The sequence below is a fragment of the Leishmania major genome, chromosome 36 (assembly GCF_000002725.2).
Source record: "Leishmania major strain Friedlin complete genome, chromosome 36".
Classification (NCBI taxonomy): domain Eukaryota; phylum Euglenozoa; class Kinetoplastea; order Trypanosomatida; family Trypanosomatidae; genus Leishmania; species Leishmania major.
Window position 1 is genome coordinate 116,482 of NC_007287.2, and position 15,203 is coordinate 131,684.

At 58.6% G+C, this 15,203-nt stretch overlaps 5 protein-coding genes across 5 annotated transcripts; all 5 read right to left on the minus strand.

The window, feature by feature from the left end:
- Positions 1–801: 801 nt before the first annotated feature.
- Positions 802–1,398, minus strand: LMJF_36_0410 (conserved hypothetical protein; the record flags this gene model as incomplete). The annotated part of the gene is made up of 1 exon (XM_001686559.1): positions 802–1,398. The coding sequence occupies one exon, from the start codon at positions 1,396–1,398 to the stop codon at positions 802–804; it is 597 nt and encodes a 198-aa protein (XP_001686611.1).
- Positions 1,399–2,555: 1,157 nt separating this feature from the next.
- On the minus strand, positions 2,556–4,040 carry AAT28 (amino acid permease-like protein; the record flags this gene model as incomplete). Its single annotated transcript, XM_001686560.1, has 1 exon — positions 2,556–4,040. One exon carries the CDS (start codon positions 4,038–4,040, stop codon positions 2,556–2,558), a length of 1,485 nt encoding a protein of 494 aa, XP_001686612.1.
- A 2,105-nt stretch (positions 4,041–6,145) lies between these two features.
- LMJF_36_0430 (conserved hypothetical protein) lies at positions 6,146–7,018 on the minus strand (the record flags this gene model as incomplete). Its single annotated transcript, XM_001686561.1, has 1 exon — positions 6,146–7,018. The coding sequence occupies one exon, from the start codon at positions 7,016–7,018 to the stop codon at positions 6,146–6,148; it is 873 nt and encodes a 290-aa protein (XP_001686613.1).
- A 1,800-nt stretch (positions 7,019–8,818) lies between these two features.
- On the minus strand, positions 8,819–10,267 carry LMJF_36_0440 (conserved hypothetical protein; the record flags this gene model as incomplete). Its single annotated transcript, XM_001686562.1, has 1 exon — positions 8,819–10,267. One exon carries the CDS (start codon positions 10,265–10,267, stop codon positions 8,819–8,821), a length of 1,449 nt encoding a protein of 482 aa, XP_001686614.1.
- A 2,219-nt stretch (positions 10,268–12,486) lies between these two features.
- On the minus strand, positions 12,487–14,946 carry LMJF_36_0450 (conserved hypothetical protein; the record flags this gene model as incomplete). Its single annotated transcript, XM_001686563.1, has 1 exon — positions 12,487–14,946. One exon carries the CDS (start codon positions 14,944–14,946, stop codon positions 12,487–12,489), a length of 2,460 nt encoding a protein of 819 aa, XP_001686615.1.
- Positions 14,947–15,203: the final 257 nt, after the last annotated feature.

Genomic DNA, 15,203 nt, shown 5'->3' on the forward strand with positions numbered 1-15,203 from the left:
ACACACACACACACACACACTATCCCCTCCATATGCCGCACCACCTCCTGGTGGTGACAGGGGCAAGCATCTACAACCTAAGGGAGCTCAGAGCGATGTATCGCTAGGGATGTCGGCGGCGGGGTCCTGGATGGCCTTGCGTTGGAGTGACTCGCAACAGTGACCACACGTCTGTCCCATCCACATGATGGGCGCAGAGTCAGCGTGTCTCACCCCCCTGTCCTCACACTGCCAACTGGTGATGGGCAGCCTGAGTGTCACCCCGATCAATATGCGAGGGGTGGCGAACAGCGTGATTGAAGGAGCGGCTGTGAGGCAACCCGCGAGGCGGCCGTGATGGGTAGAGTATGTGGGCCGGGGTCATGCTCTCCAATGACGAGGTCGGCGCATGGCTGCACCGCACGTGTCTATGGCTGCTTCGCGCCATCGCCATGGGGCCTGTGACAGAGACAGGGTAGAGTGAGTTCAGTTGTAGCAGAACGAGCACAGTGAACATTTTGGTTTGCGTATGTGACGCACTGGCGCCGAGCAGGAGGCAAGCTGCACAGGCGAAAAAAAAGCGCTCGGGAAGCTGCGCGGCACAGATACAGAGCGATGGACGCACTCAGGAAGGGTCTCCCTTCGTCGTGGTTCCCTCTGGCAGCCAAAGACTAAAGCAGGGGGATAGAGGCAAAAGAGAAAGCAGAGGCAGAACATCATCACACCTACACCAAGTCGCCAGCATCCACACGTCCACACCGCATCAGCGCTTAGCTGTCTCGCCGCGCCACACAAGCGCGCACGCATGTCGCAAGCTTCGATTCACTCCTGAATAAAGCGGCAGCACTTCTTGTCCCGCAATGCGCTCATGAGGGACGCGTAGCGGGCCCGCATCGCCTCTGCCTCCGGCGACGGGATCGACAGGCGCTTCGCTACTAGGGTGAACGGGGTGTTGCGCTCGATCATCATCTCCAGCACAAAGCACATGCCACGCTCCGTCACACGCGTCCCACTAATGTCGAGAAAGTCAATTTTGCAAGCCTGAGGCAAGAAGCGCAGTGTGTGGACGAGAAATATGAAGGCCGAGTCGTCCAGGAAGGCGTTGTCAGTGGCGTAGATGCGACGCGCGTTGGTCATGCGGCCATTTGCGATGGCGATGACGACCGGCAGCACCGGCACACACTCGATGTGCAGGTCTGGCGGATTCGAGGAGAGGAGGTCGATCAGCATCTTCTTCTCCCCCTCGGTCTCCACCTCACGCGCAAAGAAACGAAAGAGCTGGTCGATGGAGAACTGCGTCTTGGCGGTGGCCTTCTTAATCCGCTCCAGCCGCTGCGCCTCCTCGATAATCTCCTTGCGCGTCGCCTCAGCCTCCCGCTGAAGCTCCGATACGGTCTTGCGCTCACCGTCACTGTACATGGTTGGACGCCGTCTGTAGGCCTCTCTCTGGTGATTAAAAAAATGAGTGCGACAGCGCCTGTGCAAAGAAAGTCGTAATGGTGCCGCGTGTGATTTGAGATCTGTGAGCGAGTGGTAAACCTCTTTTCCTGGTGCCACGGCCTGTGTTGTTCGATGAAGTCTGCGTGCAAAGACGAAACTCTGTGGGAAAGCCAGAAAATGCACGTGTGTGAGTGCGCGCGCGCAGGGCAGAGGCGCGCATGCTTCATGAGATCCAAGAGGAGGAAGAGACAATGGTTGCCAAATATGCTAGCAGGCGTACCCACAAATGTCTGCGCGCGGGAAGCAGGAGTTGGACTTCAATCCATCAAGAGAGCCTTCCGACAAGTCTTCTCAGGAGCACATGCCCCATCGCTCTCGGTATCAAAGATGAGGCACGCGCCGAAGTCCGCTACAGGTACAGCCCTGTCGCGAGCTACGCGGCCACGTTGATGGCTGGCGTCGCCGCCAAAAGTATTTTTCTCCTCCCCTACACGCCTCCTTCGCTGTTCGCCGTCCTCGTGTGTGTGTGTGTGTGTGTGTGTGTGTGTGTGTGTGTGTGTATTCTTCGTTGATTGTGCCTCGGTTTTCGCCCCCCGCGTCCTTATCGATGATCGCACAGAAGAGGGCTGGGACCGTCCGTCTTTTGCTTCATTTCTTTCCTGCGCCAAAGCCCACTTGTCCTCCCCGCCCTCCTTTGTCTGTGCTCTTCACGATCCCTAACACATTTGCGCGCCCTCGTTTCTGCCCTCTCTGCGCACATTATCCGCCGGCACACATCTAAAGGTGTGTGCGCGGTAGGGGGGCAGGTCGCTTCCGATCAAAGCACAGCACGGCACTGTAGTGAGAGAGAGCCGTCACCACCGAGAGATACATACGGACGATAGGAGGAGAGCACAAGCACGCGTCGGTGATGGCGCATGCGAGGTGCAGGCAAGGTAACGGGGCAACGCATAGAAGTGAGAGTGAGGCCGACAGAGACCGGCGACGGCGAGAGAGAAGGGGAGGGAGGCGGGAGTACCACCACACACGATATACTTATGCAAAGAGGAGCTGCAACGACAACGAGAGGCGCCCACCCAACACTGCCCTCACCCGGGTCCGCTCGTGGCCCATGTTGGAAACGTGCTCTAACCCACTTAAAAGAAATTCGATTTCACGGAATTGTACGTGCCCAAGCCGCACATCACAACGCCAAACACGAGCGTCAGCCATGTCAACGCCATGTGTCGCCACCCCACCTCCGCCGTCGTCCAGTAGCCGGAGCGCAGCGCGAAGAGAGCGGGGAGCACAAAGGAGAGGGACCCGCCGCACACGCCGCCGAGGACGTCGAAAAGGACGCGGATGTTCGGCAAAGCACTACCGATTAGCAGCGCCAGCAGGGCGAGGAGGCCCGCGACGGTTCTGGACAACCATACCGGCGCGGGGTTCTCCTCGGCATGGTAGCCCATCCCCATGACTATCGAGTCGCGCGTTGGAAAGATCGTCATGGGAAACGCCATCGTGAGGGAGACGACAATGCCGAAGTACGCAAGTTGTGCTGTGTGAGAATCGAGGTGGTTCGAAAAGTTCACCAGCACGTTTGGCTTCACCGAGTCGCCGAAACTCATGGCACCAAAGACGCCGGTGAGAATGTAAACGAGGGTGGCCGCTGTCATGGAGCTCACCGTGCACACGCACATCCGCTTCACTGAGCGGTCTTTGAGTTCCTCGTAGATCCTTGGTGCCACCGGCTGGCAGCAGTAGCTGAATACAAACGTGGTGAGAGCGCCGCTCATCTCTGAGTCCCAGCGAGCCAGCGGCGCACGCGGGGGAGTATGCCTCCCGGGGTCGAGCCCCGTGCGGTTCGAGTGCTCCCTTCTGTCCTGCGCAAAGCGATCCACGAGTGCGCCGGCGAGCAGGAGGGTGGATACGGTGCCGACGATGGAGGCGTAGCGCAACGTCTGCACCTTGCGAGCCATCGACAAAGGAAACATAACGAGAGCCCAGAAGAGCACCATGGCGGTGCGGCGATGGACCTTGTGGGACAGACCAAGGGCTTCAAAGAGCGGCACGATAAAGTCACCCATCATCACAATGTACATGACAGCCACACCCCAGCAGAAGACGACAATGATCGTGGCCGTCACTTTCTCGGTGATGGGGCCGACAAGATCGATGGCGAGTTCCTCATATGTCATGAGCCTCGTCAAGGCGCTAACCTTCGCCAGGAGGAACACGCTGTAGATGGTAAGGTTGCAGACGAAAATGAGAGTGAGGGTGCCTGTGACGGTTCCGCAGTGCTGCATCGCATACGGCAACGCAAGCACACCAGCACCACATGTGGCAGATGCAAGATTAAACGCGCTCGAAATCAAACCACCGCCCTCAGCCATGTAGTAGCGATCGAATAACATCGGCGACACAGTCATGAGGTGTCGGTCGCGCCGCGTGAGCACGGGAACACTGTTTACCCGCCGCAAGTTCCTGCCGATGGAGCAGTTCGACTCGGTGTCCAAGGCGGCGTGCGAGTGCGACATGCGTAGCCAAGTCCCATGCAACAGCATGGGGCTCAGCTCACTGAGGTTCGAGTCATTTCCACCCACCATCCCTGCACAGGCGGTTGTGTGCTGGTGGGCGCGCATATGAAAAGAGCGGAAGCACGGCGTAGAAAGAGGTGCGCACGAGTGATGCTGGCGAGATCGGAATAAATAGCGAAAAAGGAGAAGAGAGAGAGAGAGCAGACGCCCAGCTACAAAGACCAGCGCAACGCACACTGTCAAGGCTGAACAGGAATAGTGAACGAAGAAAACTGAAGGAGAAAAGAAAGAGAAGCAGTGCCGCGCAGAAACTTCGAGCCAACGCAGACAGACCACAGAGACACAAACGAGGCAGACACTCAACACTGGATCGCCAGCACCCTGTGCGCGTGTCGAAACCAAGGCCGCCCTCAACACTCGAAACTACGGTGAAGGCGAAGCGTGCGATCGCGGTGATAAAAGAGTGAGCGAGGTGCTACAAATATGATGAAAATGGGAGAGAGCAAAGAGGAGCAACGACAACAACAGAGGCGAGGAGCCGAGATGACAGCAACCAAATGAGCGCGAGAGGTGGAGCTAACAAGCCGAGAGGGAAGCGAACGCCCAAGGTCAGCGTGCCGCGGGGAAGGGCGGGGCGGGGATAAGGAAGGAGGTTTAGGGAAGTCTCACACATGCAATGAAGGCGCCCACAGCGTTCCTCGCACACGAGAAACACAGCAAGGGTGCAAGTGCCGTGCCACTCGTTGTGTCTCAACGTGCGAAAAAAAAAGGTGCGTGTGTCTGCGTGTTTGTGGTGTGCGTGCGAAGCGGTACAGAGAGGGGAAAGAGGAGAGCAAACGTGCAAGAGAGAAGTGGCGTGCGTTATCGAGTTCCTATAGCCCCCCCTCCTCCTTCTCCTCCTCTTGTCCTCCGCTCCCTCTGCGGGGGGGGGGGCCTAGGTGCGCTCCCCTTGTGTGGTCGCTTCCTTTTAATGGCACTCTTACCGTGGGGAGGCTTTGTTTTCTTATTCTTGCTCTCGCTGTGTTCCCCCCTCCAACTACGAGAAAAGCAAATATGTATGCACGTATGTGTGTGTAGAGAGCGTGCGCGCAGCAAGCCGATGACGTGTATGATGAGTGATGGTCAAGTAGCGCTGGCAGCTGGGAAGAGAGGAGAGGGCCGGCGAGAGGCGGAGTGAGGCAGCTGCTCGTGTGTCACTTGCGCTGGCGGTGCTTGCGACGCTGACGTTGTAAAACAGCCGAAACTGGTGTGCGTGTGGGGTGGACAATACTGTTAAGTGAGCGGGTGTGTGCACAGCAGATGACAGGAAAGGGGGTGAGAAGGGAGGTGCCACAAAACTACACCGCTTCAATGCCTGCCTCTGTCGGGTTGCGAGAAATGCATCACATTAGAAAAGGCAAGGGGAAAGAAGGGTGCAGACGTCTGGCAGGACTGGGCCATACTCGCAGCCAAGAGAAGCGTGACAGAACAGGGGCTCGGGAGTTCCAGCACGAACGGCGCGCGCAGCGATCTTAGCCCGCGAATGTGCGTGTTTGGTTTTGTCGGCGAGAGAAGAGCGACAGACCCACATTAGGAGCAGGCGACGCGCTATAGCATGGACGCCACGCTAAGGGAAAAACCGAGCTGACGTTTTCCAAGGAGCAGCTTCCTTCCGTTCCCTTCACAAGTGCTCCGCCCTGCAGAGATTTCTCTTCTTCTCGGCACCCTCTCGCCCCCAGCAGACATAGACAAGCGCACGCACAAGACGCGCGCGTCCGCTTCCGCCTTCAGCTGTGTCGACTACGTTTCTTGTGCGCATTCCTTGCCCTTTGGTGGTGGACGGTCACAGTACAGCGCACAAAGATTGTGCGACAGACACAATATATATACATACATGTATATATGTATATATCTATGTATGTATGCGTGTCCTGCATGCGTCACAGGTAGTGGTGCCGTAAGGTGTGGCGTAACGTCGTAGCTCCCGGCACCATCGACTGCAAAACGACGAAACACGCACCAGCGCCGACAGCAGCAGCAGCAGCGGCGACGGGCCGAGAGGAAGATGCGTGCGCCTTCGATTATTTGCTATGACGCACCTTCCTCCCTCCCCAATCACAAGGAATGCGTAACAGCGTAGCACATAAAGTCTCCCCCCGCGACCCCTACCACCAAGTCAGGTATTCACTATACGTTCTGGCACTCCAAGACGACGCACAGCAGCGAAGGGCTCACGCGCGGCGCTCCCGCACTGCACGTACTTGCTTCGGCTGCGTGGCACCCGATTGGGCACCAATGTCCTTGAGGCGCACTCGAAGGTAGTCCAGTTGGATCTTCTCGGACACGCCAAGCTCGTTCCGTACCACTACCGTCGGGTCTTTCAGCAGCAGTGTCCACTCGTCATCCACCAAGCGGTACACGGGAAAGGCGATGTGGCTGTCCTCAAACGGTGTCTCACCGTCCTGCGACGCTGCAGCGGGCTTTCCGAATGCCCGCTCTTCGGCATCGATTCCGCTGCCGTCCTCGGCATCGGCAGGAACGTACAACTCTGAGGCAGTCGAGGTCACCGCAGCGTAGCCACCTCCGCCCACGGAGCTAGGTGGTGGGGTTTGCACGGAGATGTGTGACATTAGAGGCGCATCCGCAACCGCGGCCTGCATTGCCGCGTCGAAAACGCGCCATATCTCCTCTTCCTGGCGCGGTGTCAGGGCAGGCTGGATCTCTGCCAGCGCAGCCGCGAGCGCCAGCCCTGCAATGCTCTGGCGATACATGAGTATCCTCCACAGCGTGTACCTTGATGGGGAGGAGGGCAGGCGGCACCCCACACAAGCGAACAGAGAGCAAGCCAACGCCGAGGAAAAAACTGTAACTCGAAAACAAGTTCGACATGTACGGGGTGAGGGGTGTCGAAAGCGGAACAGAGTGCATGTAAAGGAAGGAGGAGAGACAGAGACGGTAGTAGATACCCGACAAAGCAAAAACTCCCGTGCAGGTGCTGCGCAAGAGAGACAAGGCACACGATGGCCACTCCTTGAGCAGCTTCTGAACGCGCCAGAGCAGGCAACACACTCACGCGCATACAGAGCAGGCAGCATCACCACCATTGCTGGCCACGTCTTCGGGGATGCTTTTCTGTGCTCTCTTGTGAACGAAAAGGGCGAACAGACAACGCACGCATCTTAGCCTGCGACCGTGCCGCCGCTGACTCATCGACCTAAGCGCGCCACACCACGTTAGGGGAGCAAGAGGAGTCGATGGTAACGATGGCGCACGCCACTCAGCGAGCGCCCAGAAACGGAGGGAAAAATTCGAATTGACTTGTGTGTGTGTCTGTGTGTGCATACACCATTGCATTATGTCGTGATGCTGCCAGCGCCCCTTCCCCGCAAAGCCAAAAGGGGATTTACACCCCCCCCACACCACAAAAAAAAAAATGCGCTTTTCCCGCGTGCGCGCGCGCTTTGGGCGTTCGCCTCATTTGCTCACGCTGCGGTGCGCGTGGTACGCGAGCAGGGTGTCGACAAGGAGTGCCCTGCAAAGTGCAACATCCACAACGGCATCCACAAGCGCCGGAGTGGCGAGGGAGACAGAGGCAAATCCGGAGAAAGCCACGCACGTTTGCGCACATCCGAAGAGAAGCAGGACAACCAGAAGAAAGACGAAAAGAGAAGCGTTTCACGCTGATGCCCACACGCACGCGCGAAACACGCACACACACACACGCATATGTGCATGTGCGGAGAAGAGGGAGCTGCAAGCCCTCTACCGCCATCCCTCTTTGATGCCTCTCTCTCCGATACCTACACAGGACTCCCGAAGGTGCAAACGAGGAGGTTGGAGGGGAGTCCGGGTACATGCCCACACACCTGCATGCGCAGCGCCGAAAAGAGACACAGTTCACTCAATGCGCTTTTGTGTCTGTGTGTGTGTGTGTGTGTGTGAAGAATTCATGCAAATGAAGGACAAAGAGGGACATGGAAGAGTAGGCTGTGGTGTCTTCTACAGCTTCTCCTGTCAACCACCCCATTCCCACCACCTCTGGCAGAGCTGACCCGCTGCCTGACGCTTCCCCCACGTGCCACGCGCTCTTTCACTTCTCTATTCGCCCAAGCACACTTCGGCGCAGCATCCGCTGGATTCCCGCGAGCGCTTTTGTGTGTGTGTCTCTGCGGGTGAGTGGATGCGAGCATCGCCCGGGGTCAGCAGCGGCTTCGGGAGGAAGGCGTCGAGGCGAACACCTCGTCATCATTGTTCGAAAAAAAAAAATGTAAAGAGAAGACGGCAAGGGTGGCAGCGCAGGTGATGGGCTAAGCGCCACTGGATGGCGAGGTGGGCGATGAAGATATGTTACACTGCTCTGGCGAGCATGTGCACGTATGCGTGAGGACGGGTGGCAGGACGTGCATGCTGTCTTGCGGCTCGACTCCATGGTTCGGGACTCCATGCTTTTCTTGCCGCTCCTATGTATCACATAGGACGCACTTTAGTAACCATGCTCACCTCCGTGCACACACGTACACCCACGTAAGCACACACACGCGCAAACACGTCTTACTGTGTCCCTGACTCGCACCTTAATCGAGAGAAAGGGACAGAACAACAGGAAGGGAGTGCAACTGTGATCGCAAGAATTTCTGTGCGCGCCGGACTACTCTCCCGGCAGCGCGAGAAACACCTTGCTACTCCGGAGAGGTGGTGCATGTGCGCGAAGCAACCTGAAGCGGTGAGGAGGTCGAGACCGAGAGGCAGCAGCGGCCCTGGCCGTGGCCGCAACACGAGGGGCGCGGAATCAAGAGAGCGTCGAAAAGCGTGCTGTCGCGACCAGCCACCCCACAACAACAGAGGGTGCTCCGCAGAGCACAACTTCGCCCCTTAACACCCCACCTCACTCACGCACTCCCTTGCTAACGAGCGCCTGAGGAAGAAATGGTAATACCGTACACCTTCGCCAAAAACCGAGTGCGCTCCTCCAGTGTCGCCTTGGCCTTCGGAAGCGTGTCTGTCTTAGATTCCCACATCACGAGCGACGGTGTCGCGCGCACCTCCTCCAGCATCTTGGTTTGGGCCTCGTTGTGCACGTTCAGCGACGCACACGCCCACAGAGCGTTCACCCGCACTGCAGGATCCATTGCCACTCCCGGGTACGCCGCGAATAGCTGCGTGCAGACGTAGATGAGCTCATCATTGCGCTCCTGCACGGCAGCGAAGCTGCTGAGAATGACGGCAGCGTCCGCCACGTCCACATACCCGCCCTGTCTGTGCAGTGCCACGAGGCGGGACGCGAGCAGTGGAAAGAGCTCTGCATCAAACAGGTCAAAGGCGCTCAGCGCGTTCAACACGGTCGCAATCTCGTCCGCGCGAAAGTCGGCGGCCACCTTGCAGGCCCGCTCTGCCAAGGCACCAAGCACGTCCTCGGAGGCGACATCCGCCTCGTAGTAGGCGTTGGTGACCTTCGCGATCGATGCGGCATCGAAGGTGTCGGCGATAGCAACTGTCCTGGCGCCAAGGCTCTCCATGACCTCCGCCTTGCCACGCCCCGCACGCACTACGCACGAGACCAGAGAAGCCATGAGAGGGGCCTGGAGTTCATTCAGCTGCCCCAGCAGGCGCTGCTCGTAGGCGTTGAAAAGGTCGTCGTCAATCTGACGCAGCTCTGTAAACGCGTCTAGGACTGTCAGGCTGATGATCGGTGACGCCTCCGCCACCTTGCGGAGAGCGTGGTCCCGCAGAGTTAGCATGAGAGCGGGGTGCAGGAACTTGACACGAGACACGGCATACGCCACGTTTGCGATGTGCGCCAGCGGCACACGAGGATCCTTGAGCACCGTGGCGCCGTTGTCGCACAGAGCCTTGTACAGCCCGGGGTGGTGCACACCTGATCGACCGTAGGCGTTGATGAGCACCGCCGTCGTCACGGCGTCCATTGTCCCCGCCTTCTCGCGCAGAAACGGAATGAACGTGAAGAGCACCTCGTGGAGGTGTCCGCTGCGCAGGACAAGACAGCTGTGGACAATACGGGCGAGTGACGCGACTTCCATGGCCTGTTCACCCTCAGCGGTCATAGTGGCCTCCAACACGGCAGTGTAGGGCTGACCTTTGGTCGCGTCGATGCGTAACTGTGAGGCAACGTAGCATATTTTGCTCGCCACAGCAGGCGTGTAGGCGGTCTTCAGGTCATCCAGCATCTCCACCTCGTAGAGCTGCCGCCCGTACCGTAGCAGTTCCACCCGTCGGTCCTGTGCCGTCTGCAGCTGCTGCTGTACCTGTTCTATAGAAGAAACAAACGAGTTCGTCGTGATGGCGCGGGCTACCGCTAACGCGGCAGTGGGCCAGCAGGCGAGACGACGTCGCATCTCGGCAAAACGGTGCGGGGTCTCTGGGCGGCGCCGCCGCAATCCCCTGTTGACTTGGCCCCAGTCTCGAATCTAGCACAAGATCCAAGCGCGTCAACGCGCAGAGTTTGTCACAGGGAGAGGCGAAAGGCCCCGCGAAGGAGAGGAAAGGGAGGAACAAAGAACAGTTGTGCCCTGCCGGGAGGAGGTCGTCTGCGTCTTTCGGTGCAGTGCTGGGGACGGAGACACGTAACGCTGGGGAGGGAGAACGATGCGGGAGTGCTGTGTTAACCCGTCTCTGTCTCTCGTGCGTGTTGGCGAAGGTGAGGGAGAGCGATAGTTGTGTATGCGTACGAGGCCGCTTGGATAGGGGATCCACACTGATGCAACCCTCAATGACCGCTGTCGCGTGGGAGGAGGCGCAGGAGCATGTGCGAAAGGAACTGAAGGAACGGAGAGGTTGTGCGGCAGGTGTGTGGAGGTGAAGCGCAGCGCATGTCACGAAAAGCAACCGAGAAGGATCCCAAAAGAACCGCCTTACTATGTGCGTGTGTGTGTGTGTGTGTGTGTGTGCGTGAGGGGAGGGGAGTCCCGGACACGAGCAAGAGAAGAACAATAGACAACAGAGGGAAAGATGGAGCGATAGAGGGCCACCGTGGGAATGGAGATGTACACATATGAGCGAGAGAGGAAGGGTCTTGCCCCACACATGCCCCCTCTCTCGTTACAGAATCGACGAGCCCACACGCGGTGTCCTACACTCCAGTCGGCACACGCACGTCCCTCCCACACACACACACACACCACCCCTGCCTCACACAAATGACTTGCGCACGGTGCTATAAATGATAGCAGCTCAACGTGTACCGCCTCACCGCCGCTGCTGATTCACGAGTAGGCTAAGTCGACTGTCACAACGAAGGATGCTTGGCTCTCGTCTTCTATTTTGTTTCTTTCGGTGTTGCTCCTGAATGCTTGCTGGAGGAATCTAGTACATTACACGCATGGACGCGCACATGCAAACAGGCACGTGTGACGCTGCGAGTGCCGCGGAGGAGATGTGCCTATAAAACGGCAGCCAAAGAAAAGGGTAAGAGGCCCACGTGTACCTCGCAGTAGTGGTGGCAATGCCGATAAGCATGCTGAGAAGGGGGAGGAAACAAAAACACGCAGCTGCGGGAGATAAATGGGGGGAGCTCCTCTAGTAATGATATGCGTGTGCATGAAACCGAACGAAGAAAACGAAGCACGACAGTACTGAACCAAACATCAAAAGGGGTAGAGACGGGGGGGAACAGGGCAGAAGAAGAAAAGGGGGGCAGGGGCGATGCCCGTCAGCCATGCGCCAGCCAGCACTTGCGAGGGGCGTCGACTTTCATGCATGAGCTTAGCGCATGGCAACACAGAGGCTACCCAGAGGGGCCACCAAGTAGGGCAGCGTGGCGTATCCTTCTTAACACACTCCAGCGGGTCTTCACCTTGCTTGTAACCACAAAAAGGAAGATAAAATCGTCATTGTGATCAGCCCTCCGCCTTCCGCCACCTTAGACTGCGTCCCCTAGCGGCTACCCAGCTCAGAGTCCTACACGATTTGATCTAAAGAAGGGAACGAGAAGGGAAGAAAATAAATTGCAGAAGAGCGGAAGGAAAAGACGCAAACACTGGTGAACTCCCGTTTGAAAGACCCCGCATCCCTTCCCTCTGTGCCTTCCCCAGCGAGACGCTCCCTTCGCGCCTCCCCTCTGCACGACTGCAGAATCGACGTGCCCAAGAACACGACACGGAGCCGCAGCGCCCTGCCGTCATGATGCACAGAGGAAAGGAGAGGAGATTGTATAGAAAAGGGAAACGAAGAGAGAACGAGCAGGGGGGGGGAGCGGCATCCACCATGGACGACGCAGCCCATGCTTCATCTCCTCCGCCAAAGGGAGGACGCAAACACAAATGGTCTCGCACATCGTGAGAAATCCAAACAGACCCATCCTTGTAGTGGTACACGGCATCGTCATGGTGGCCATCACCCCAATGAAGGATGCACGCAAAGCAAGCAAAAAGGGGAGAAGGAAAGGTGGAAAAAACAAAGAAAAACGGCAGCACGCAAGAACGGAAAAGTACCTCGCCGGTGATTTCATCCATTGGCATGAAATGGTGACAAAAAGGATACAGGAAAAGCCCGCGCAGAATGATGGAGCAGCGCCTCGCTGAGATGCATCACGCCCCTTTTCCCCGCGGCCCAAGATTCACAACAGCCCCAAATTCTTCATGTACATACGAGACTCATAGCTGCCATAACCATCGCTGAGCGAGTCGTCGTTCGACGCGGAGGGCAAGCGCGTCCCCCCATCATGCGGGCGAGCAGCTCGACCGGCCCCACCTGCGGGATCGGTGGCCGCGCGCGGATTTTCAGGGCTAACCGCGGCGGCGCTGTAAGTCGCCCTGACCTCCCGCGACCCCTCCACAGCCGTAGTCTCGGTGGCGGCGCGCCCTCGTGCGTCGCCGTGGTTGCTGCTCGTCGCCATACTGCTGCTCTTCGCAGGCGGGAGCGTCCCCTCCCGGCCAGACGCGGCGAGTGATGCGTCCACGGTGCCACTGAAGACAGGAGGTGCGCAACTGACCGTGGAGGGGGAAGCTGTGACCGCGGCTGCAGCTCGACTATGGGGTCGACGTGTCGTCGGCTCTGGGGGCATCCGGCGGTACGGCGGAACGACGGCGTCGGCTGACGTGTACAGAGGAGACGATGCGTACGGGACCGCTGCCGCGGTAGGTGGGCTGACGACGGGCGGCTGGCGACTCTGCTGCTGCTGCTGGGATGGCGGCGGCTGTTGTGTGTCGAGTGAGGTTAGGCCGCTCGATAATGATGTTTGCGCCGTGCCGCTCGGTACAGATGCGTCCAGCCGTGAGAGTTGCTTGGGGTCACCCCAGTTCGGCCGCGAGGTCGACGTGGGCAGCTTGTTCATGGTGGTGGACGAGCTCAAAAGAGGGTTCGCGCGACGGCCCAGCGCGCTCGTGTGCGAGGAGGTGCGGCTGTGAACCCCCGCACCACTAGCAGATTGCAGAGAAGTGTTGTGCGGGTCCCAGGGCTGCGCCATGGCGGACTCGAAAGAGCGAGTCGTGCTGGGTACGGCGCTGCCACCGCCCGCCCCGCCGGTCTGGTGCCTCGTCTGCTCAGATGGCGGGGTGCAGGCACGGGAACTCTCCTGGACGCTCGACAAGGGCGGCGCACTTGAGGTAGCGCGCTGATGAAGGCCTTGCCCGCTGTAGACGCTCGCCGGCGCAGAGCCTGTCTGCGGCCGAGGTGCGTCTCTCGCGCTAAGCGCCGGGGAAGACGAGTAGAGCGGTGCGCCTTGGATTTGGCCTGCCAAGGTGCCGTAGCCCTCCGCCGCGGAGGTGCTACGGGACGGTAGCGGTGCCGCGCTCGCGGTGAGGCTAGAGGTTGCCCCGACAGCCGTGACGGGGCGTGTGTGGCGGGAGAGCCGTTCGAGGGATGCGATGCGATAGTTCACTTGCTGCATCCACTCCGTCATGGTGTTAAGCTGCACCTGGATGGCTTGCTGCTGGTGGTAGAGCAGCCGAAGCAGCATCCGATCCTCCTTGGTGAAAGCCTCGCCCTCTGAAGGAGAGCTTTCTGCCGAAGCAGCTCGCGCACCTCCGCGGCCGCCGGCGATGCCGCCCTCCCCGATGCCTGCGCTAAAAGTCGACCTGCCAGTATACGAAGAGAACATTCCGGGTACGCTGCTAGTGGGCACGGAGTCCATGTACGGGTGTGCCAGTCCACCTCTGGGGTGCGCAGGCTCTAAGCCGCTGCCCGCACCTCCGGGAATCATTAATTGCGCTTGCGCTTTCGAGGGCGCGGCCGCACTTTCGTTGTCGTCGTCACGCGACCAAAGTGAAAGCACAAGGCATAAAACAAACCACGTGTACTCCTTCGGGAGGGGGGTAGGGGAGGGGGGCAGCAGAGATGCCGGAAAGCAGAGAAACCGGAAACGATAAGACGGGTGGACTCCGTTGCGGGGGGCGCACAGGAAGTAAATCGAGAAAAGGAAGCCAGATACAGAGAAGCCGTCGCGCTCGCGCACCAACGCACACACACACACACACACACACACACACACGAGAGAGAGAGCAAACACTAGCAAACGCTTCGATGTGCAAAAGGGTTTGCCGATGCTCGCGTATATATGTGTGTATATATGTACTTGTGTGTGTACGTCTTGTGTGAGTGTGTTTGGGTGTGTACGTCTTGTGTCAGTCCGTAATAGGCATACACATGTACGCACAGCAGAAAGCAGAGAAAGAGAGAGAGAGGGGTGTAATGGGGAGAAGGGAGGAGGTAGGGGTGGGGGAATGTCGCAAGGGAAGGTTCTAGAGATACAAGAGTTTACCGTACATGTACACGGAAGTGACCCGAAAACAGACACAAGAGGCAGAGAAAAGAGAGCAGTAAGCGAATGAGCCTGCGTGATGCGCACTCCAATAAAATGGAGAGGAATGGGTGGGGACGCTATGTTGTCTCCCTTCTCGTGCTTACCGCCTGCTTCTGTGCGTGAATGTAGGCGTAATGTATGTGCGTGTGTGCGTGTGTGCGAGATGTGGCGAATGACGTCTTTGAGAGAGACGCGCACAGGCGAAACGCGACCCCGCTGCAAAGTTGTCGCTTCGCTGGCGCCAGTACCGTAGCGCGTGAGACACATGCAGGGCATTTTGTGCAGGCACGGGTTTCAAAGTGTTCCGGCCCCCAATGATACGCACGCATGCGTACGCACAGTGCCACGTACGCGAAGGCGTTGCGGAGTCCAGAGCAGCGGAGGACAGAAGAAGGGAAGGGTGTGGTCAGAAGGACGGCATGGCTAGGGGCCGGTGGCGAACAGAGGGGGCTCATCAGAAGAAAAGCGATTGCAGTAACGCTTCGCACGGTGCCCACTGGTGTTGCCACGCATCGGTTGCCTCTCCTGTCTGA